This window comes from Petromyzon marinus (genome assembly GCF_048934315.1).
Source record: "Petromyzon marinus isolate PM22_M1 ecotype Great Lakes invasive population chromosome 84 unlocalized genomic scaffold, UKy_Petmar_22M1.pri1.0 chr84_unloc.7, whole genome shotgun sequence".
In the NCBI taxonomy this organism is placed as follows: Eukaryota; Metazoa; Chordata; class Hyperoartia; order Petromyzontiformes; family Petromyzontidae; genus Petromyzon; species Petromyzon marinus.
Genome location: NW_027422644.1, coordinates 27857 through 50560, shown reverse-complemented (window position 1 = coordinate 50560; position 22704 = coordinate 27857). Strand labels below are relative to the sequence as shown.

The 22704-nt window shown below is 49.3% G+C and overlaps 1 protein-coding gene across 1 annotated transcript in view; it reads right to left on the bottom strand.

Annotated features, from left to right (window-relative positions):
- Positions 1 to 19713, bottom strand: part of LOC116937045 (annexin A2-like) — a 76846-nt gene extending 57133 nt beyond the window's left edge. The window contains exons 1-2 of the mRNA XM_076059241.1: positions 19571 to 19713; positions 7490 to 7601 (exon numbers count right to left, since the gene is read on the bottom strand). Coding sequence (XP_075915356.1) covers positions 7490 to 7549 — 60 coding nt within the window. The 5' untranslated portion in view covers positions 7550 to 7601; positions 19571 to 19713. The remainder of the gene's footprint in view (positions 1 to 7489; positions 7602 to 19570) is intronic.
- Between the last annotated feature and the right edge of the window lie 2991 nt (positions 19714 to 22704).

Genomic DNA, 22704 nt, shown 5'->3' with positions numbered 1-22704 from the left:
TGTACCACTAAACCACGACTGAAATATGTAACTAATAAGCTGTTGCCGGAGGCCCCGGGGGGACAGGCGTCTATGACGTATCCTGGCCAAACCCCAATTGGCGGAGCCAGGAGATTGATTCTCTACCCTCGGGGCTCCTCCAGAAACAACGAAAAGCCACTACGTGTGGCCACGTGGAATGTTCAAACGCTCACTGCGGAGGAGAGGCTGCCACTCCTCTGTCGGGAGCTGGACCGGTACCGCCTGGATCTCTGTGGCATTCAGGAGGTCCGGTGGACCGGCTCTGGGTCCTGCCACCATGAGGGGTGGACAGTCCCCTACTCGGGGCAACAGACTGCCAAACAACAAGGTGTGGCTCTTCTTTTGAACAAAAGAATGAAGGGGGCGTGGGAGCGTGGCGGTGAGGTGTGGGAAGCTGTAAGCTACTTTGGGCTCGCCTTCGCATTAACCGGAAGTGAGGAGTGGTGGTCGTGGTTACTTATTCCCCCACCGAAGATGAACATCCGTGGAGGGATGCAGGCAAAGCCGATGAGTCAGACGCCTTCTATGACCTCCTGTCACAGGTGCTGGCTAAAGTGGCCCCTCAGGATAAAGTCATCTTGTTGGGTGACTTCAATGCCCGAGTTGGTCATGATGCTGGCACCTGGTCTGGAGTGATTTGAGGGCATGGGCCAGATCAGCTCAATAACAACGGTAGGAGGCTGCTAGATTTTTGTGCAGCCCATGGGCTTGTAATTACAAACACGCTGTTCCGGCATCGGCGCATCCACACAACATCATGGATGCATGCCAGGTCCAAGCAAGGACATCTGCTGGACTACATAGTGACGGACCAGCGGATGCGAGCCCATGTCCTTGACACCAGGACTTACAGTGGAGCTGATCTGCCCTCTGACCATCGACTAGTCATCTGTAAGATCTGCCTGCCATTCTTCCACTCTGGTGGTGGGTGTACACCCAGGACCCCATTCCAACCTAAAGTGGCCTGGTCTCAGTTATCTGATGAAAGTTGCAAGCGAGAATTTCATCATCGCTTGCGGCTGGGATTGGCATCGTCCCCGACTCCTCCTGATGTCGAGGGTAAATGGGCGAGGTTTAGGACTGTGACTCATGCAGCTGCAATGGCTGCTTTGGGTACAAGGTCCAGACCTCCCCAGAGACCCTGGCTGACAGAGTAGGTGCTCAGGATGGTTGAGAAAAAGCGACAGGTCCACTGTCATCGGCTACAGAATCCCACGTCAGAGAATGAGGCGGCTTACCGCAGCATTCGCTCGGAGGTTCGGAGAGCTGTGAGGCGCTGCAAGGATGGGTGGTGGTCGCGGGTTGCTGAGGAGATGGAGTCTGCCTCAGTGGCCCGCGATCACAAATCTCTATTTAACTCCATCAAAAAAGTAACCTGCAGCACCACACCTATTACCATCATTAGGGGAAAAAACGGTGATCCAATTTCCGACCCCCAGGAACAGATTTGCAGATTTGCTGAGCATTTCTGTGAGGTCCTGGGGGAGGGAAAATCCCTCAACCAGGAAAACATCGTGGCACAAAGTAAGGATGACCCTGCTAAGGCTGCGGTGCCTCAAATATTGGAAGAAGTCACCCCCTGTGAGTAGCTGGCTGAGGTGCCATCTGTTGAGGAAGTACTGAAGGCGATCCGGAGTCTGAGACCAGGAAAGGCAGCGGGCAAAGATGATCTCCCAAGCGAAATGTTGAGGGAGGGTGGCGTTTGTGCACAGACTGCCCTATATGACATCATAACAACAGTCTGGATCACTGGACGGGTTCCGCAGGATTGGAAGGATGCCCTGGTGATCCCCCTCTTTAAGAACGGGGACCGCACGGACTGTAACAACTACAGGGGCATCTCACTCCTCAGTGTGCCGGGAAAGGTCCTGGCAAAGATTATTCAACATTGCCTCGCCAGGCACGCTGAGGAGAGGCTTGCGGAGCCCCAATGCGGTTTCAGGAAAGGGCGGTCCTGCACAGATGCCATATTTTCTGTCCGTCTGCTACAGCAGAGGTGTAGGGAATTCCAATAAGACCTACATCTCTGCTTTATTGACCTGGTCAAGGCCTATGATACCATCAGTAGGCCTGGGCTCTGGGTTGTTCTTCGTGCTTTTGGAGTCCCTGACCATCTGCTCACGATCATTAAGGACCTTCATGATGGTGAGCGGGCCTGGGTAAAACTACGTGGCTGGGAGTCAGAGCCATTCCCTGTACACCTTGGGGTGCGACAGGGATGTCCTCTGGCTCCCACATTATTTAACATCTATTTTGACCACGTAGTTCGTGAAGCCTTCAATAGCTGTACCGGGGGAATCTCCATTTGGTACAGATATAATGGGAGGCTGATCGATCCCCGGGTGCGGTCAAGGGATGGCTCCCTATTGCTCAACCACGTTATGTATGCTGATGATTTGGTAATAGCTGCTCATTCAGAGGAGGAGTTGGGGACGCTGTTGCTGAGACTGGAGCGTGCCACTAAGAGATATGGGGCCTTACCATCAGCCCCACCAAAACTAAGCACCTGCCTGGACATTTTGTACCATCGGACACTCCAACCCCACAACTCCAAATCGGTGATGGGGCAGTTGTGGAGAGAGTGGAGAGTTTCCCATACCTGGCAGTGTGCTTATGACCGGCTCCAGTTTAACAGCAGAGGTCTCACTCCGAATCAGTCGAGCGGCAATATCTTTTCATCGGTTGCGTAACGCTTCTGTGTGGAAGCTACCTGGTCTGTCACTCCGCACTAAGCTTCAGGTCTTCTCAGCCACGGTCATTCCCTCCCTTCTCTACGCTTGCGAAAAGTGGACCCCCTTAAATGGAGCATCTTCGCCGGTTGGAAACATTTAGGCTGGCCTGCCTACGATCCATCCTGGGTTTAACCAGGCTGGATTGTGTGAGGAGCTCAAAAATCCTGGGCAAGGTCCCATCGGTGAGCTCCTCCGGCAGGCAAGGCTGCGTTGGCTGGGTCATGTAGCCCGCATGCCCAGCCACTGCATGCCGAAACAGCTTTTGTTCGGCCGGATCGAGGGAGCTAAACGGGCGCGGCACGGGCTGGAGAAGAGATGGAGTGATGTGGTACAGGAGGACGTGGAGCTGAGTGGACTTGCCGATGACTGGTACCAGCGGTGTCAAGATCGGCCTCTGTGGAGGAGGCTCGTGAAGGACGCTATTGGGCAGTTGGAGGCAGTCGCCCTCCAACAACAACGGAGGGCGGAGGAGCGATGCTCACAACAACGAGCGGAGTGCCGGGTGGCTAAAGCACAGCAGGTTGGCACAGTAGGGGGCACAGGTGGTGTACCAGCCAGTCATCTCAGTCATCTCAGTCAGGCTACCCGTGGCACCTGCTGGGTCTGCCCATTGACCTCCTGCCAGCGGGCGTTCGACACTTCACGTGGCCTCAAGGTGCACATGGCCTGGCACAAGCGTCGTGGTGACGTCACCGCCACTTAGTGGCGAATGGCGGTTGTTGTTGTAGTTATAGTAGTGTGTGTGTAAGTGATAGTAGTTATAGTAGTAGTGGTAGTAGTAGTGATAGTAGTGATAGTAGTATAAGTAGTAGTATAAGTAGTAGTTATAGTAGTGTGTGTAAGTGATAGTAGTTATAGTAGTGTGTGTGTAAGTAATAGTGGTTATAGTAGTGTGTGTAAGTGATAGTGGTTATAGTAGTGTGTGTGTAAGTGATAGTAGTAGTATAAGTAGTAGTGATAGTAGTGTGTGTGTAAGTGATAGTAGTTATAGTAGTAGTGATAGTAGTGTGTGTGTAAGTGATGGTAATTATAGTAGTAGTATAAGTAGTAGTGGTAGTAGTATAAGTAGTAGTAATAGTGTGTAAGTGGTGGTCGTAGTAGTAGTGATAGTTATAGTAGTATAAGTAGTAGGATAAGTAGTAGATATAGTAGTAGTATAAGTAGTAGTTATAGTAGTGTGGGTAAGTGATAGTAGTTATAGTAGTATAAGTAGTGGTAGTAGTAGTATAAGTAGTAGTATAAGTAGTAGTATAAGTAGTAGTGATAGTAGTGTGTGTGTAAGTGATGGTAGTTATAGTAGTAGTATAAGTAGTAGTAGTGGTAGTAGTATAAGTAGTAGTAATAGTAGTGTGTGTAAGTGGTGAAAGTAGTTATAGTAGTAGTGGTAGTAGTAGTTATAGTAGTATAAGTAGTAGTATAAGTAGTAGTTATAGTAGTAGTATAAGTAGTAGTGATAGTAGTGATAGTAGTGTGTGTGTGATAGTAGTTATAGTATTAGTTATAGTAGTATAAGTAGTAGTGATAGTAGTGTGTGTGTAAGTGATAGTAGTTATAGTATTAGTAGTAGTGATAGTAGTATAAGTAGTAGTAGAATAAGTAGTGATAGTAGTTATAGTAGTAGTTATAGTAGTAGTATAAGTAGTAGTGATAGTAGTGATAGTAGTGTGTGTGTAAGTGATAGTAGTTATAGTAGTAGTAGTGGTAGTAGTAGTAGTGGTAGTAGTATAAGTAGTAGTTATAGTAGTGTGTGTGTAAGTGATAGTAGTGATATAAGTTATAGTAGTATAAGTAGTAGTATAAGTAGTAGTAGTACAAGTAGTAGTACAAGTAGTATTATAAGTAGTGTGTGTGTGTAAGTGGTGATAGTAGTAGTAATAGTAGTAGGGATAGTAGTAGTAGTAGTGTGTGTAAGTGGTGATACTAGTAGTAATATTATAAGTAGTAGTATAAGTAAAGGTATAAGTAGTTATAGTATTATACGTAGTGTGTGTAAGTAGTATAAGTAGTAGTATAAGTAGTGATCGTAGTGTGTGTGTAAGTGATAGTGTTTATAGTAGTAGTAGTATAACTAGTTATAGTATTATAAGTAGTGTGTGTGTAAGTGATAGTAGTAGTAGTTATAGTAGTGTGTGTAAGTGATAGTAATTATAGTAGTAGTATAAGTAGTAGTGATAGTAGTGTGTGTGTAAGTGATAGTAGTTATAGTAGTAGTATAAGTAGTAGTAGTGGTAGTTATAGTATTATATGTAGTGTGTGTGTGTGTGTAAGTGGTGTGTGTGTGTAAGTGATAGTATAAGTAGTAGTGATAATAGTGTGTGTGTAAATGATAGTAGTTATAGTAGTAGTAGTATAAGTAGTAGTATAAGTAGTAGTTATAGTGTTATAAGTAGTATGTGTGTGTGTCTAAGTGATTGTAGTAGTAGTGATAGTAGTGTGTGTGTAATTGATAGTAGTTATAGTAGTAGTCGTATAAGTAGTTATAGTATTTTAAGTAGTAGTATAATTAGTAGTATAAGTAGTAGTTATAGTATTGTAAGTAGTGTGTGTGTGTAAGTGATTGTAGTAGTAGTAGTGATAGTAGTGTGTGTTTAAGTGATAGTAGTTTTAGTAGTAGTGGTATGAGTAGTTATAGTATTATTAGTAGTATAAGTAGTAGTATAAGTAGTAGTTATAGTATTCTAAGTAGTTTGTGTGTGTGTAAGTGGTGTAAGTGATAGTAGTAGTAGTGTGTGTGTGTAAGTGATAGTAGTTATAGTAGTAGTAGTATAAGTAGTAGTATAAGTAGTAGTTATAGTGTTATAAGTAGTGTGTGTGTAAGTGATTGTAGTAGTTGTAGTGATAGTAGTGTGTGTGTAAGTGATAGTAGTTATAGTAGTAGTGGTATAAGTAGTAGTTATAATATTATAAGTAGTGTGCGTGAGTAAGTGATAGTAGTTTTAGTAGTAGTATAAGTAGTAGTATAAGTAGTAGTTATAGTGTTAAAGGTAATGTGTGTGTAAGTGATTGTAGTAGTAGTAGTGATAGTAGTGTGTGTGTAAGTGATAGTACTAGTATAAGTAGTAGTAGTATAAGTAGTAGTTATAGTGTTATAAGTAATGTGTGTGTGTAAGTGATTGTAGTAGTAGTAGTGATAGTAGTGTGTGTGTAAGTGATAGTAGTAGTATAAGTAGTAGTATAAGTAGTAGTAATAGTGTTATAAGTAGTGTGTGTGTGTAAGTGATAGTAGTATAAGTAGTAGTATAAGTGGTAGTTATAGTATTATAAGTAGTGTGAGTGTGTAAGTGATAGTAGTAGTATAAGTAGTAGTATAAGTAGTAGTGATAGTAGTGTGTGTGTAAGTGATAGTAGTTATAGTAGTAGTATAAATAGTAGTATAAGTAGTTATAGTATTATAAGTAGTGTGTGAGTGTGTGTAGGTGATAGTAGTAGTAGTGATAGTAGTGTGTGTGTGTAAGTGGTAGTAGTATACGTATTAGTATAAGTAGTTATAGTGTTATAAGTAGTGTGTGTGTGTAAGTCATTGTAGTAGTAGTAGTGATAGTAGTGTGAGTGTGTGTGTGTAAGCGCGCTGCGCTATGAACCTGGCGACCCAGGTTCGATTCCCGCTCACGGCCAACACCAGTGACGATTATCTGAACCGGTCCCGGGCCTCCCCTAGGTCGACTCAGCCTCAAATGAGTACCTGGTGCGGTGTGTAAACATCGCCACTAGGGAGACAAAGGCGGTTGGGCGTGGTGCTGGCCACCCACCCCCTCGTGTACCGTTCCGGCCTTCATAGGTGCTCGCTAGCAGCACTTGCCCCTACAGTCTGTTAAGGCTATATGGGGGATCTTTGTCTTTGTAGTTATAGTAGTAGTATAAGTAGTTATAGTATTATAAGTAGTGTGTGTGTGTGTGTAAGTGATAGTTGTTATAGTAGTAGTGGTATAAGTAGTTATAGTATTATAAGTAGTAGTATAAGTAGTAGTATAAGTAGTAGTAGTTATAGTATTATAAGTAGTGTGTGAGTGTGTGTGTAAGTGATAGTAGTTGTAGTAGTGATAGTAGTGTGAGTGTGTGTGTGTAAGTGATAGTAGTAGTATAAGTAGTAGTATAAGTAGTAGTTATAGTATTATAAGTAGTGTGTGTGTGTGTGTAAGTGATAGTAGTGATAGTAGTGTGTGTGTAAGTGATAGTAGTTATAGTAGTACAAGTAGTTATAGTGTTATAAGTAGTGTGTGAGAGTGTGTGTGTAAGTGATAGTAGTTATAGTAGTATAAGTAGTAGTAATAGTAGTAGTTATAGTGTTATAAGTAGTGTGTGAGAGTGTGTGTGTAAGTGATAGTAGTGATAGTAGTGTGTGTGTAAGTGATAGTAGTTATAGTAGTAGTATAAGTAGTAGTGGTGTAAGCAGTTATAGTATTATAAGTAGTGTGTGTGTGTAAGTGATAGTAGTGATAGTAGTGTGTGTGTAAGTGATAGTAGTTATAGTAGTAGTATAAGTAGTTATAGTGTTATAAGTAGTGTGTGAGAGTGTGTGTGTAAGTGATAGTAGTTATAGTAGTATAAGTAGTAGTAATAGTAGTAGTTATAGTGTTATAAGTAGTGTGTGAGAGTGTGTGTGTAAGTGATAGTAGTGATAGTAGTGTGTGTGTAAGTGATAGTAGTTATAGTAGTAGTATAAGTAGTAGTGGTGTAAGCAGTTATAGTATTATAAGTAGTGTGTGTGTGTGTAAGTGGTGTAAGGGATTTGTCACCTCCATCTCAAGGTCCCCTTCATCACGACACATGTAACTCATGAGGTTAGAGACCATCATCTTGACGGCGGTGCTGGTGAGCTGGTGGTGGTGAGGAGCTGGTGGTGAGGAGCTGGTGGTGAGAGAAGCGGGTTACACAACTGGGTGAGTGGGTGGGTGAGTGAGTGGGTGAGTGAGTGGGTGAGTGAGTGGGTGAGTGAGTGGGTGGGTGAGTGGGTGAGTGGGTGGGTGAGTGGGTGAGTGGGTGAGTGGGTGGGTGGGTGGGTGAGTGGGTGAGTAGGTGGGTGGGTGGGTGAGTGGGTGGGTGAGTGAGTGGGTGGGTGAGTGGGTGAGTGGGTGTATGTGTGAATAAGTGTACAAACGCACAGACGCACACGCAAACACACACACAGAGAGACACACACAGACACACTAACACACAAACTAACACACACACAGACACACTAACACACACACATACAATAACACAGACACACACTAACACACACACTAACACACACACACTAACACACGAACACACACTAACACACACACTAACACACACACTAACACACACACTAACACACACACACACTAACACACACTAACACACACATTAACACACAACAACAACAACCGCCATTCGCCACTAAATGGCGGTGACATCACCACGACGCTTGTGCCAGGCTATGTGCACCGTGAGGCCACGTGAAGTGTCGAACGCCCACTGGCAGGAGGTCACTGGGCAGACCCAGGTGCCACGGGTCGACTGACTGAGATGACTGGCTTATGCACCACCTGTGCCCCCTACTGTGCCAACCTGCTGTGCTTTAGCCACCCGGCGCTCCGCTCGTTGTTGTGAGCGTCGCTCCTCCGCCCTCCGTTGTTGTTGGAGGGCGACTGCTTCCAACTGCCCAGTAGCGTCCTTCACGAGCCTCCTCCACAGAGGCCGATCTTGACACCGCTGGTACCAGTCATGGGCAAGTCCACTCAGCTCCACGTCCTCCTGTACCACATCACTCCATCTCTTCTCTAGCCCATGCCGCGCCCGCTTAGCCCCCTCAATCCGGCCAAACAAAAGCTGTTTCGGCATGCGGTGGCTGGGCATGCGGGCTACATGACCCAGCCATCGCAGCCTTGCCTGCCGGAGGAGCTCACCGATGGGACCCTGCCCAGATCTTTCAAGGATTTGTGAGCTCCTCACACAATCCAGTCTGGCTAAACCCAGGATGGATCGTAGGCAGGCCAGCCTAAATGTTTCTAACCGGCGAAGATGTTCCATTAGGGGGGTCCACGTTTCGCAAGCGTAGAGAAGGGAGGGAATGACCGTGGCCGAGAAGACCTGAAGCTTAGTGCGGAGCGACAGACCAGGTAGCTTCCACACAGCGTTACGCAACCGATGAAAAGATATTGCCGCTCGACTGATTCGGAGTGAGACCTCTGCTGTTAAACTGGAGCCAGTCATAAGCACACTGCCCAGATATGGGAAACTCTCCACTCTCTCCACAACTGCCCCATCACCGATTGGGAGTTGTGGGGGTGGAGTGTCCGATGGTACAAAATACCCAGGCAGGTGCTTAGTTTTGGTGGGGCTGATGGTAAGGCCCCACCTCTTAGTGGCACGCTCCAGTCTCAGCAGCAGCGTCTCCAACTCCTCCTCTGACTGAGCAGCTATTACCAAATCATCAGCATACATAACGTGGTTGAGCAATAGGGAGCCATCCCTTGACCGCACCCGGGCATCGATTAGCCTCCCATTATATCTGTACCATATGGAGATTCCCCCGGTACAGCTATTGAAGGCTTCACGAACTACGTGGTCAAAATAGATGTTAAATAATGTGGGAGCCAGAGGACATCCCTGTCGCACCCCAAGGTGTACAGGGAATGGCTCTGACTCCCGGCCACGTAGTTTTACCCGGGCCCGCTCACCATCATGAAGGTCCTTAATGATCGTGAGCAGAGGGTCAGGTACTCCAAAAGCACGAAGAACGACCCAGAGCCCAGGCCTACTGATGGTATCATAGGCCTTGACCAGGTCAATAAAGTAGAGATGTAGGTCTTGTTCGAATTCCCTACACCTCTGCTGTAGCAGACGGACAGAAAATATGGCATCTGTGCAGGACCGCCCTTTCCTGAAACCGCATTGGGGCTCCGCAAGCCTCTCCTCAACGTGCCTGGCAAGGCGATGCTGAATAATCCTTGCCAGGACCTTTCCCGGCACACTGAGGAATGAGATGCCCCTGTAGTTGTTACAGTCTGTGCGGTCCCCCTTCTTAAAAAGGGGGACCACCAGGGCATCCTTCCAATCCTGCGGAACCCGTCCAGTGGTCCAGACTGTTGTTATGATGTAATATAGGGCAGTCTGTGCACAAACGCCACCCTCCCTCAGCATTTCGCTTGGGACACTAACACACACACACACACTAACACACAGTGACACTGTCACACTCTGCACGAACAGGTTCGCGCAGTGAACAGGACAAAGCAAACTTGGCGATCCGGTTTCAGAGATGGTGATGCTACAAATCATCCACTCACTCACTCACTCACCCACTCACTCACCCACTCACTCACTCACCCACTCACTCACCCACTCACTCACTCACCCACTCACTCACCCACTCACTCACCCACCCACTCACCAACTCACCCACCCACTCACTCAGTCACCAACCCACTCACCCAACCACCCACTCACCAACTCACCCACCCACTCACTCAGTCACCAACCCACTCACTCACCAACTCACCCACTCACTCACTCACCAACTCACCCACCCACTCACTCACCAACTCACCCACTCACTCGCTCACCCACTCACTCACTCACCCACTAACTCACCCACTCACTCACCCACTCAATCACCCACCCACTCAATCACCCACCCACTCACCCACACACACCAACACAAACACTATCACACACTAACACACACACTAACACACACACACTAAATTTTGATTTAAAGCTTTCGTGACTGCAGTAATTCATATTCTTAGTTTTTTCGGTAAAGTCACGTTGAAGAGAAACAACAAAATAACAAAATATACATAAAACAATAAAAAATTCTCACGACGTTTCGACCATAACTCAAACGGTCATCATCAGGTGTGTCGGTTTGCATAAATTTATTTTTAAACGGCACATTTATTTATTTATAAAAAAACGTTAGCGTCACGCGCAGCGATTTGGCAGTTTGCCCAGGACTAGTCCATCTATTTTTTTGAAAAGAGGAGGGGGGAGACAAAAATTTTTATAATGTATGCTATCTGAAAGCCACTGTAAGCGTGAACAATCAATTAAGAACTGAAATGATTTATAAAATCTTTCCAATGATTGCTAAGATAGAATCCATCTTCTCGGTTGAAATTGTCTCTGTGCTTGTATATGTGGATAGCCTCATGAACGAATCTCTCATGGAAGCCAGATGGCTTACAAAGAACCTCCGTCTTGGAAAAGTCAATGGCATGTGAGCCTACTGAATTAGAACAATGATCTGCTACGGCCGAGGTGTTGGTCCTACCGTGTTTAAGGTCTGCTTTATGTTCACGAATGCGGTCCGAGACATGGCGTTTGGTTTCTCCAATGTAACTACTACCACAGAGGCAACTTAGTTTGTAGAATGGTATTGTATGTCCGGAATCACATCTTTTACAGACGGAACCAGATCACGGATTTTATGTAATGTGTTGAAACGAACCTGGATCTTGTGTTTATTCAAGATTTTGGAGATCTTTTTTGTGATCCCAGCAATGTAGGGTAAAGTGATGGTTTTGAAAGGCTCCTCAAGAGGGCCCTTCTTCATGGTTTGAGTGATAGCTTTGCGGATTGTATAGTCGGAGTAACCATTAGCCCTAAGAGCTTGGTGTACGTGCTTGAGTTCACTGCTTATGTGTTCCTGGTCGGATATGCATTGGGCTCTATGATACAGAGTCTTGATGAGATAATTCTTCTGTGATGGATGGTGGTGGGAATCCGGTTTCAGATAAGCATCCGTATGGGTAGCTTTCCTGTAGACAGAGTGGCTCATTGAACCATCAGGTCTCTTTTTAATTAGGACATCCAAAAAAGGTATCTTGCCATCTATTTCGACTTCCATGGTAAATCTGATGGCTGGGTGTATGGAATTGATGTGGTCGAAGAATTGGTCTAGAGCAGGCCGGCCATGTGGCCAGATGACAAAAGTGTCATCCACGTACCTCTTCCATAAGGTTGGGCGCAGAGTGGCAGTCTGGATGGCGTCAGTCTCAAATTTCTCCATGAAAATGTTAGCTATAACTGGAGAAAGGGGGGAGCCCATTGGGGTGCCCTCAGTTTGTTTGTAGAAAGTTCCATTCCAAGTGAAGTATGTATTGGTTAAACAGTGTCTCACCAGGGGGGGTACCTCAGTGTTTAGTCCTTGATGAACCAAGTCTTCAATGATTGCAATGGTGTCAGGTACAGGAACCTTGGTGAATAAGGAAACTACATCAAAACTGACAAGCAGGTCGTCTGGGGACAGGGAAATACCCTTGATTGTTGATACCAGGTGAGTAGAATTTTGTACCGCAGAGGTGGTCTTTCCAGTGAAAGGACGCAGGATTTCAGACAAAAAACGAGCTAGTTTGTAGGTGGGGGAGCTGATAGTAGAGACTATGGGACGAAGAGGTGTATCAACTTTATGTATTTTTGGTAAGCCGTATAATCTTGGTGGCCTGGCAGCAGAAGGTTTCAACGAAAACTGTTTAGATTGATCAATTAATGCGGTTGAATCAGAAATTATTTTGTTGGTTTGTGTGACGAGGCTGTTGGTGGGATCTCTTTTTATTTTTGTATAACTACCATCGTCGAGTAATTCTTTAATTTTGTTGTTGTATTCTATTTTATCCATGATGACAGTAGCAATATCATTCCTCAATATCATTCCTCTTTTTTAATTTATATAATTCAAAACGCTCATCTTTGCTGAGGTTGCTAGCTGGCATCTTAGCATTTTTGAGGGTTGCAGCGATTTCAGATCTTGCTACGTCTGCAGCGATGTGACCCAGGCCCCTGAGAGCAACGTCTACTTGGGCAATTATATCATTAACTGGTATGTGTTTAGGTGTGACTGCAAAGTTTAGACCTTTAGCTAAAACGGATTTCAGACCATCGGAAATAGAACTGTTACTGCGATTAATTACGACTTTATTAACGTCTAACTTTTTGGTGTGTGGGTCCGGTCTTTTGTTGAAGAGGAGGTTAAATTTGGAAATCCGGTTTTCCTTACATTTGGTCGACATAGTAGCAGCTGAAGAGGCAGTCATATTGTCTACATGTTCCCAATCCGATGTGGACATTATTGCCGTCAATGATAACACACACACACACTAACACACACACTAACACACACACACACACGGACACACACACTAACACACATTAACACACGCACACGCTAACACACACTAACACACGCACACACTAACACACACACTAACACACACACACTAACACACACACACTAACACACTAACACACACACTAACACACACACACTAACCCTCGAGTGAACTCAGCCAGAGGAATGTGATTTAGGGTGTGACTCATTCACTCTCTCATTCACTTCACTCTCACTACACCACTCACTCACTCATACACTCACTCATACACTCACTCACTCATACACTCACTCACTCATACACTCACTCACTCATACATTCACTCACTCATACACTTACTCACTCATACACTCACACTCATACACACACTCACTCACCCACTCACTCACCCACTCACTCACTCATACACTCACTCACTCATACACCCACTCACTCACACACTCACTCACTCACCCACTCACTCATACACTCACTGGGGGAGCTTTGTCTGTGTCTGTCTGACAGCACTTGCCCCTACAGCCCTGCTAGAGGCTACCTGGGGGAGCTTTGTCTGTAGCGGTGTGTAACAGCACTTGCCCCTACAGCCCTAATAGAGGCTACCTGGGGGAGCTTTGTCTGTGTCTTTGTGTAACAGCACTTGCCCCTACAGCCCTACTAGAGGCTACCTGGGGGAGCTTTGTCTGTGTCTGTGAGTCACAGCACTTGCCCCCACAGCCTGCTAGAGGCTACCTGGGGGAGCTTTGTCTGTATATGTGTGTAACAGCACTTGCCCCTACAGCCCTACTAGAGGCTACCTGGGGGAGCTTTGTCTGTAGCTGTGTGTCACAGCACTTGCCCCTACAGCCCTACTAGAGGCTACCTGGGGGAGCTGTTTCTGTGTGTGTCTAACACAGCACTTGCCCCTACAGCCCTGCTAGAGGCTACCTGGGGGAGCTTTGTCTGTAGCTGTGTGTCACAGCACTTGCCCCTACAGCCCTGCTAGAGGCTACCTGGGGGAGCTTTGTCTGTGTCTGTGTGTAGCAGCACTTGCCCCTACAGCCCTGCTAGAGGCTACCTGTGGGAGCTTTGTCTGTGTCCGTGTGACAGCACTTGCCCCTACAGCCCTAATAGAGGCTACCTGGGGGATATTTGTCTGTGTCTGTGTGTAGCAGCACTTGCCCCTACAGCCCTAATAGAGGCTACCTGTGGGAGCTTTGTCTGTGTCCGTGTGACAGCACTTGCCCCTACACCCTGCTAGAGGCTACCTGGGGGAGCTTTGTCTGTAGCGGTGTGTAACAGCACTTGCCCCTACATCCCTAATAGAGGCTACCTGGGGGAGCTTTGTCTGTGTCTTTGTGTAACAGCACTTGCCCCTACAGCCCTACTAGAGGCTACCTGGGGGAGCTTTGTCTGTGTCTGTGAGTCACAGCACTTGCCCCCACAGCCTGCTAGAGGCTACCTGGGGGAGCTTTGTCTGTATATGTGTGTAACAGCACTTGCCCCTATAGCCCTACTAGAGGCTACCTGGGGGAGCTTTGTCTGTAGCTGTGTGTCACAGCACTTGCCCCTACAGCCCTGCTAGAGGCTACCTGGGGGAGCTGTGTCTGTGTGGCTAACACAGCACTTGCCCCTACAGCCCTGCTAGAGGCTACCTGGGGGAGCTTTGTCTGTGTGTGTAACAGCACTTGCCCCTACAGCCCTAATAGAGGCTACCTGGGGGATATTTGTCTGTGTCTGTGTGTAGCAGCACTTGCCCCTACAGCCCTAATAGAGGCTACCTGAGGGAGCTTTGTCTGTGTCCGTGTGACAGCACTTGCCCCTACACCCTGCTAGAGGCTACCTGGGGGAGCTTTGTCTGTAGCTGTGTGTAACAGCACTTGCCCCTACAGCCCTACTAGAGGCTACCTGGGGGAGCTGTTTCTGTGTGTGTCTAACACAGCACTTGCCCCTACAGCCCTGCTAGAGGCTACCTGGGGGAGCTTTGTCTGTGTCTGTGTGTAACAGCACTTGCCCCTACAGCCCTACTAGAGGCTACCTGGGGGAGCTGTTTCTGTGTGTGTCTAACACAGCACTTGCCCCTACAGCCCTGCTAGAGGCTACCTGGGGGAGCTTTGTCTGTGTCTGTGTGTAACAGCACTTGCCCCTACAGCCCTAATAGAGGCTACCTGGCGGAGCTTTGTCTGTAGCTGTGTGTCACAGCACTTACCCCTACAGCCCTAATAGAGGCTACCTGGGGGATATTTATCTGTGTCTGTGTGTAACAGCACTTGCCCCTACAGCCCTGCTAGAGGCTCCTGGGGGAGCTTTGTCTGTAGCTGTGTGTCACAGCACTTGCCCCTACAGCCCTAATAGAGGCTACCTGGGGTATCTTTGTCTGTGTCTGTGTGACTTCACTTGCCCCAACATCCCTACTAGAGGCTACCTGGGGGAGCTTTGTCTGTGTCTGTGTGTCACAGCACTTACCCCTACACCCTGCTAGAGGCTACCTGGGGGAGCTTTGTCTGTAGCTGTGTGTCACAGCACTTGCCCCTACAGCCCTAATAGAGGCTACCTGGGGGAGCTTTGTCTGTGTCTGTGAGTCACAGCACTTGCCCCAACATCCCTGCTAGAGGCTACCTGGGGGAGCTTTGTCTGTATATGTGTGTAACAGCACTTGCCCCTACAGCCCTGCTAGAGGCTACCTGGGGGAGCTTTGTCTGTGTCTCTGTGTAACAGCACTTACCCCTACAGCCCTGCTAGAGGCTACCTGGGGGAGCTTTGTCTGTGTCTGTGTGTAACAGCACTTGCCCCTACAGCCCTGCTAGAGGCTACCTGGGGGATCTTTGTCTGCATCTGTGTATAACAGCACTTGCCCCTACAGCCTGTTAGAGGCTACTTGGGGGAGCTTTGTCTGTGTCTGTCTGACAGCACTTGCCCCTACAGCCCTGCTAGAGGCTACCTGGGGGAGCTTTGTCTGTGTGTGTCTAACACAGCATTTGCCCCTACAGCCCTACTAGAGGCTACCTGGGGGAGCTTTGTCTGTGTCTGTGTGTAACAGCACTTGCCCCTACAGCCCTGCTAGAGGCTACCTGAGGGAGCTTTGTCTGTGTCTGTGTGACAGCACTTGCCCCTAGAGCCCTGCTAGAGGCTACCTGGGGTAGCTTTGTCTGTGTCTGTGAGTCACAGCACTTGACCCTACAGCCTACTAGAGGCTACCTGGGGTAGCTTTGTCTGTATCTGTGTGATTCAGTGGCTGATTGTTTGTGCGGGGAGCGGTGGTGCAGTGGTGAGGGCAGTGTCAGGGCGTGGCTCAGAGCGGGCGAGCGAGCTGGCAACAATGTGGGTGGGTGAGTGGGTGTGTGAGTGGGTGGGTGAGTGAGTGGGTGGGTGAGTGAGTGGGTGAGTGAGTTGGTGGGTGAGTGGGTGGGTGAGTGAGTGGGTGGGTGAGTGAGTGAGTAGGTGAGTGAGTGAGTGGGTGAGCGAGCGGGCGAGTGAGTAAGTGAGTGGGTGGGCGGGTGAGTGAGTGAGTGGGTGGGTGAGTGGGTGAGTGGGTGGGTGAGTGGGTGAGTGAGTGAGTGGGTGAGTGGGTGAGTGAGTGAGTGGGTGAGTGGGTGAGTGGGTGGGTGAGTGAGTGGGTGAGTGAGTGAGTTGGTAAGTGGGTGAGTGGGTGAGTGGGTGAGTGAGTGAGTGGGTGAGTGAGTGGGTGAGTGGGTGGGTGGGTGAGTCAGTGGGTGGGTGGGTGAGTGGGTGAGTGAGTGAGTGGGTGGGTGAGTGAGTGGGTGGGTGGGTGAGTGAGTGGGTGGGTGGGTGGGTGAGTGAGTGGGTGGGTGGGTGAGTGAGTGGGTGAGTGAGTGGGTGAGTGGATGGGTGGGTGGGTGAGTGGGTGGGTGGGTGAGTGAGTGGGTGGGTGAGTGAGTGAGTGGGTGAGTGGGTGGGTGAGTAAGTGGGTGAGTGAGTGGGTGAGTGAGTGAGTGGGTGAGTGCGTGAGTGAGTGGGTGAGTGAGTGAGTGGGTGGGTGAGTGGGTGGGTGGGTGGGTGAGTGGGTGAGTGAGTGGGTGGGTGAGTGGGTGGGTGAGTGAGTGGGTGGGTGAGTGAGTGAGTAGGTGAGTGAGTGAGTGGGTGAGCGAGCGGGCGAGTGAGTAAGTGAGTGGGTGGGCGGGTGAGTGAGTGAGTGGGTGGGTGAGTGGGTGAGTGGGTGGGTGAGTGGGTGAGTGAGTGAGTGGGTGAGTGGGTGAGTGAGTGAGTGGGTGAGTGGGTGAGTGGGTGGGTGAGTGAGTGGGTGAGTGAGTGAGTTGGTAAGTGGGTGAGTGGGTGAGTGGGTGAGTGAGTGAGTGAGTGGGTGAGTGAGTGGGTGAGTGGGTGGGTGGGTGAGTCAGTGGGTGGGTGGGTGAGTGGGTGAGTGAGTGAGTGGGTGGGTGAGTGAGTGGGTGGGTGGGTGAGTGAGTGGGTGGGTGGGTGGGTGAGTGAGTGGGTGGGTGGGTGAGTGAGTGGGTGAGTGAGTGGGTGAGTGGATGGGTGGGTGGGTGAGTGGGTGGGTGGGTGAGTGAGTGGGTGGGTGAGTGAGTGAGTGGGTGAGTGGGTGGGTGAGTGGGTGGGTGAGTAAGTGGGTGAGTGAGTGGGTGAGTGAGTGAGTGGGTGAGTGCGTGAGTGAGTGGGTGAGTGAGTGAGTGGGTGGGTGAGTTGGTAAGTGGGTGAGTGGGTGAGTGGGTGAGTGAGTGAGTGGGTGAGTGAGTGGGTGAGTGGGTGGGTGGGTGAGTCAGTGGGTGGGTGGGTGAGTGGGTGAGTGAGTGAGTGGGTGGGTGAGTGAGTGGGTGGGTGGGTGAGTGAGTGGGTGGGTGGGTGGGTGAGTGAGTGGGTGGGTGGGTGAGTGAGTGGGTGAGTGAGTGGGTGAGTGGATGGGTGGGTGGGTGAGTGGGTGGGTGGGTGAGTGAGTGAGTGGGTGGGTGAGTGAGTGAGTGGGTGAGTGGGTGGGTGGGTGAGTGGGTGGGTGAGTAAGTGGGTGAGTGAGTGGGTGAGTGAGTGAGTGGGTGAGTGCGTGAGTGAGTGGGTGAGTGAGTGAGTGGGTGGGTGAGTGGGTGGGTGGGTGGGTGAGTGGGTGGGTGAGTGGGCGGGTGGGTGGGTGAGTGAGTGAGTGGGTGAGTGGGTGGGTGAGTGAGTGAGTGGGTGAGTGAGTGAGTGGGTGAGTGGGTGGGTGAGTGGGTGGGTGAGTGGGTGAGTGGGTGAGTGAGTGGGGTGGGTGGGTGAGTGGGTGGGTGAGTGAGTGGGTGGGTGAGTGAGTGAGTGGGTGGGTGAGTGAGTGGGTGAGTGAGTGGGTGAGTGAGTGAGTGGGTGGGTGAGTGAGTGAGTGGCTAGGTGAGTGGGTGAGTGAGTGGGTGGGTGAGTGGGTGAGTGAGTGGGTGAGTGAGTGAGTGTGTGAGTGAGTGGGTGAGTGAGTGGGTGAGTGAGTGGGTGAGTGAGTGAGTGGGTGAGTGGGTGAGTGAGTGAGTGGGTGCGTGAGTGAGTGGGTGAGTGAGTGAGTGTATGAGTGAGTGTATGAGTGAGTGTATGAGTGAGTGTATGAGTGTGAGTGAGTGAGTGTATGAGTGAGTGAGTGTATGAGTGTGTGTGTGAGTGAGTGTATGAGTGAGTGAGTGAGTGTATGAGTGAGTGAGTGTATGAGTGAGTGAGTGTATGAGTGAGTGAGTGTATGAGTGAGTGTATGAGTGAGTGTATGAGTGAGTGAGTGTATGAGTGAGTGAATGAGTGAGTGTATGAGTGTATGAGTGAGTGTATGAGTGTATGAGTGAGTGTATGAGTGAGTGAGTGTATGAGTGAGTGAGTGTGTGAGTAGTGAGTGAGTGTATGAGTGAGTGTATGAGTGAGTGTATTAGTGAGTGTATGAGTGAGTGTATGAGTGTATGAGTGAGTGTATGATTGAGTGAGTGTATGAGTGAGTGAGTGTATGAGTGAGTGAGTGTATGAGTGAGTGTATGAGTGAGTGAGTGTGTGAGTGAGTGTATGAGTGAGTGAGTGTGTGAGTGAGTGAGTGTATGAGTGAGTGTATGAGTGAGTGAGTGTATGAGTGAGTGAGTGTATGAGTGAGTGAGTGTATGAGTGAGTGAGTGTATGAGTGAGTGAGTGAGTGTGTGAGTGAGTGTATGAGTGAGTGAGTGTGTGAGTGAGTGAGTGTATGAGTGTGTGAGTGTATGAGTGAGTGTATGAGTGAGTGAGTGTATGAGTGAGTGAGTGAGTGTGTGAGTGAGTGTATGAGTGAGTGAGTGTGTGAGTGAGTGAGTGTATGAGTGAGTGAGTGTATGAGTGAGTGAGTGTATGAGTGAGTGAGTGTATGAGTGAGTGAGTGAGTGTGTGAGTGAGTGTATGAGTGAGTGAGTGTGTGAGTGAGTGAGTGTATGAGTGTGTGAGTGTATGAGTGAGTGTATGAGTGAGTGAGTGTATGAGTGAGTGAGTGTGTGAGTGAGTGAGTGTATGAGTGAGTGTATGAGTGAGTGAGTGTATGAGTGAGTGAGTGTATGAGTGAGTGAGTGTATGAGTGAGTGAGTGTATGAGTGAGTGAGTGAGTGTGTGAGTGAGTGTATGAGTGAGTGAGTGTGTGAGTGAGTGAGTGTATGAGTGTGTGAGTGAGTGAGTGTATGAGTGAGTGAGTGTATGAGTGAGTGAGTGTATGAGTGAGTGTATGAGTGAGTGAGTGTGTGAGTGAGTGAGTGAGTGTGTGAGTGAGTGAGTGTATGAGTGAGTGAGTGTATGAGTGAGTGAGTGATCGCTTCTCGCCCTGCACCTCACCTGAAGGAGCTGGTGGAGCTGGGTGGGGAGGAGTGGAATGCGATGGAGAATCTTGGGGCGCGGCTGCCTTTATAGTGGCCGCTCAGCCACACCCACAGACTCACACACACATACACACTCACACACACAGACTCACACACACAGATACACACAGACACACACACAGACTCACACAGACACACACACAGACTCACACAGATACACACAGATACACAGACTCACACACTCACACACACACAGACTCACACCCACAGACTCACACACACAGATACACACTCACACACACAGATACACACTCACACACACACAGACTCACACACACAGATACACACTCACACACACACAGACTCACACATACACACAGATATACACAGTACACACAGACTCACACACAGACTCACACACAGATACACACACACAGACTCACACACACACAGACACATACACAGACTCACACACACACAGACTCACACAGACACACAGACTCACACACAGACTCACACACCCACAGACTCACACACACACAGACACACACACAGACTCACACACACAGACTCACACACACAGACACACACACAGACACACACACAGACACACAGAGACTCACACACACAGACTCACACACACAGACTCACACACACACAGACACACAGACTCACACACAGACTCACACACACCCACACAGACTCACACACCCACAGACTCACACACACAGACTCACACAGACTCACACACAGACAGATACACACACACACAGACTCACACCCAGACTAAAAAATATCCCCCGTGTAGCCTGTAACAGGCTGTAGGGGCAAGTGCTGTTAGCGAGCACCTAGAGACACACAACACAGACAAAGATCCCCCATATAGCCTTAACAGACTGTAGGGGCAAGTGCTGTTAGCGAGCACCTATGAAGGCCGGAACGGTACACGAGGGCGTGGGTGGCCAGCACCACGCCCGACCGCCTTTGTCTCCCCAGTGGCGATGTTTACACACCGCACCAGGTACTCATTTGAGGCTGAGTTGACCTCACATACACACATACACAACCACAGACCCACACACACTCACAGACTCACTCACTCACAGACACACATACACACACAGATACATACACACAGATACACACATACACACACACAGACACACACACTCACACAGTCTCACTCACTCACACACTCACACACAGATTCATTCACACAGACACACACACACATGCACACACACTCACACACAGACTCACTCACACACAGACACAGACACACATACACACACAGACACACACACACAGACACACTCACAGACACATACACACAGACACACACAGAGAGACACAAAGACACACACACACAGACACACAGACACACACACAGACACACTCACAGACACACACAGACTCACACACACACATACACACACAGACACACAACAACAACAACCGCCATTCGCCACTAAGTGGCGGTGACGTCACCACGACGCTTGTGCCAGGCTATGTGCACCGTGAGGCCACGTGAAGTGTCGAACGCCCGCTGGCAGGAGGTCACGGGGCAGACCCAGGTGCCACGGGTCGACTGACTGAGATGACTGGTTGATGCACCACCTGTGCCCCCTACTGTGCCAACCTGCTGTGCTTTAGCCACCCGGCGCTCCGCTCGTTGTTGTGAGCGTCGCTCCTCCGCCCTCCGTTGTTGTTGGAGGGCGACTGCCTCCAACTGCCCAGTAGCGTCCTTCACGAGCCTCCTCCACAGAGGCCGATCTTGACACCGCTGGTACCAGTCATCGGCAAGTCCACTCAGCTCCACGTCCTCCTGTACCACATCACTCCATGTCTTCTCTAGCCCATGCCGCGCCCGCTTAGCCCCCTCAATCCGGCCAAACAAAAGCTGTTTCGGCATGCGGTGGCTGGGCATGCGGGCTACATGACCCAGCCATCGCAGCCTTGCCTGCCGGAGGAGCTCACCGATGGGACCCTGCCCAGATCTTTCAAGGATTTGTGAGCTCCTCACACAATCCAGTCTGGTTAAACCCAGGATGGATCGTAGGCAGGCCAGCCTAAATGTTTCTAACCGGCGAAGATGTTCCATTAGGGGGGTCCACGTTTCACAAGCGTAGAGAAGGGAGGGAATGACCGTGGCCGAGAAGACCTGAAGCTTAGTGCGGAGCGACAGACCAGGTAGCTTCCACACAGCGTTACGCAACCGATGAAAAGATATTGCCGCTCGACTGATTCGGAGTGAGACCTCTGCTGTTAAACTGGAGTCGGTCATAAGCACACTGCCCAGGTTTGGGAAACTCTCCACTCTCTCCACAACTGACCCATCACCGATTGGGAGTTGTGGGGGTGGAGTGTCCGATGGTACAAAATACCCAGGCAGGTGCTTAGTTTTGGTGGGGCTGATGGTAAGGCCCCACCTCTTAGTGGCACGCTCCAGTCTCAGCAGCAGCGTCTCCAACTCCTCCTCTGACTGAGCAGCTATTACCAAATCATCAGCATACATAACGTGGTTGAGCAATAGGGAGCCATCCCTTGACCGCACCCGGGCATCGATTAGCCTCCCATTATATCTGTACCATATGGAGATTCCCCCGGTACAGCTATTGAAGGCTTCACGAACTACGTGGTCAAAATAGATGTTAAATAATGTGGGAGCCAGAGGACATCCCTGTCGCACCCCAAGGTGTACAGGGAATGGCTCTGACTCCCGGCCACGTAGTTTTACCCGGGCCCGCTCACCATCATGAAGGTCCTTAATGATCGTGAGCAGAGGGTCAGGTACTCCAAAAGCACGAAGAACGACCCAGAGCCCAGGCCTACTGATGGTATCATAGGCCTTGACCAGGTCAATAAAGCAGAGATGTAGGTCTTGTTGGAATTCCCTACACCTCTGCTGTAGCAGACGGACAGAAAATATGGCATCTGTGCAGGACCGCCCTTTCCTGAAACCGCATTGGGGCTCCGCAAGCCTCTCCTCAGCGTGCCTGGCAAGGCGATGCTGAATAATCCTTGCCAGGACCTTTCCCGGCACACTGAGGAGTGAGATGCCCCTGTAGTTGTTACAGTCTGTGCGGTCCCCCTTCTTAAAAAGGGGGACCACCAGGGCATCCTTCCAATCCTGCGGAACCCGTCCAGTGG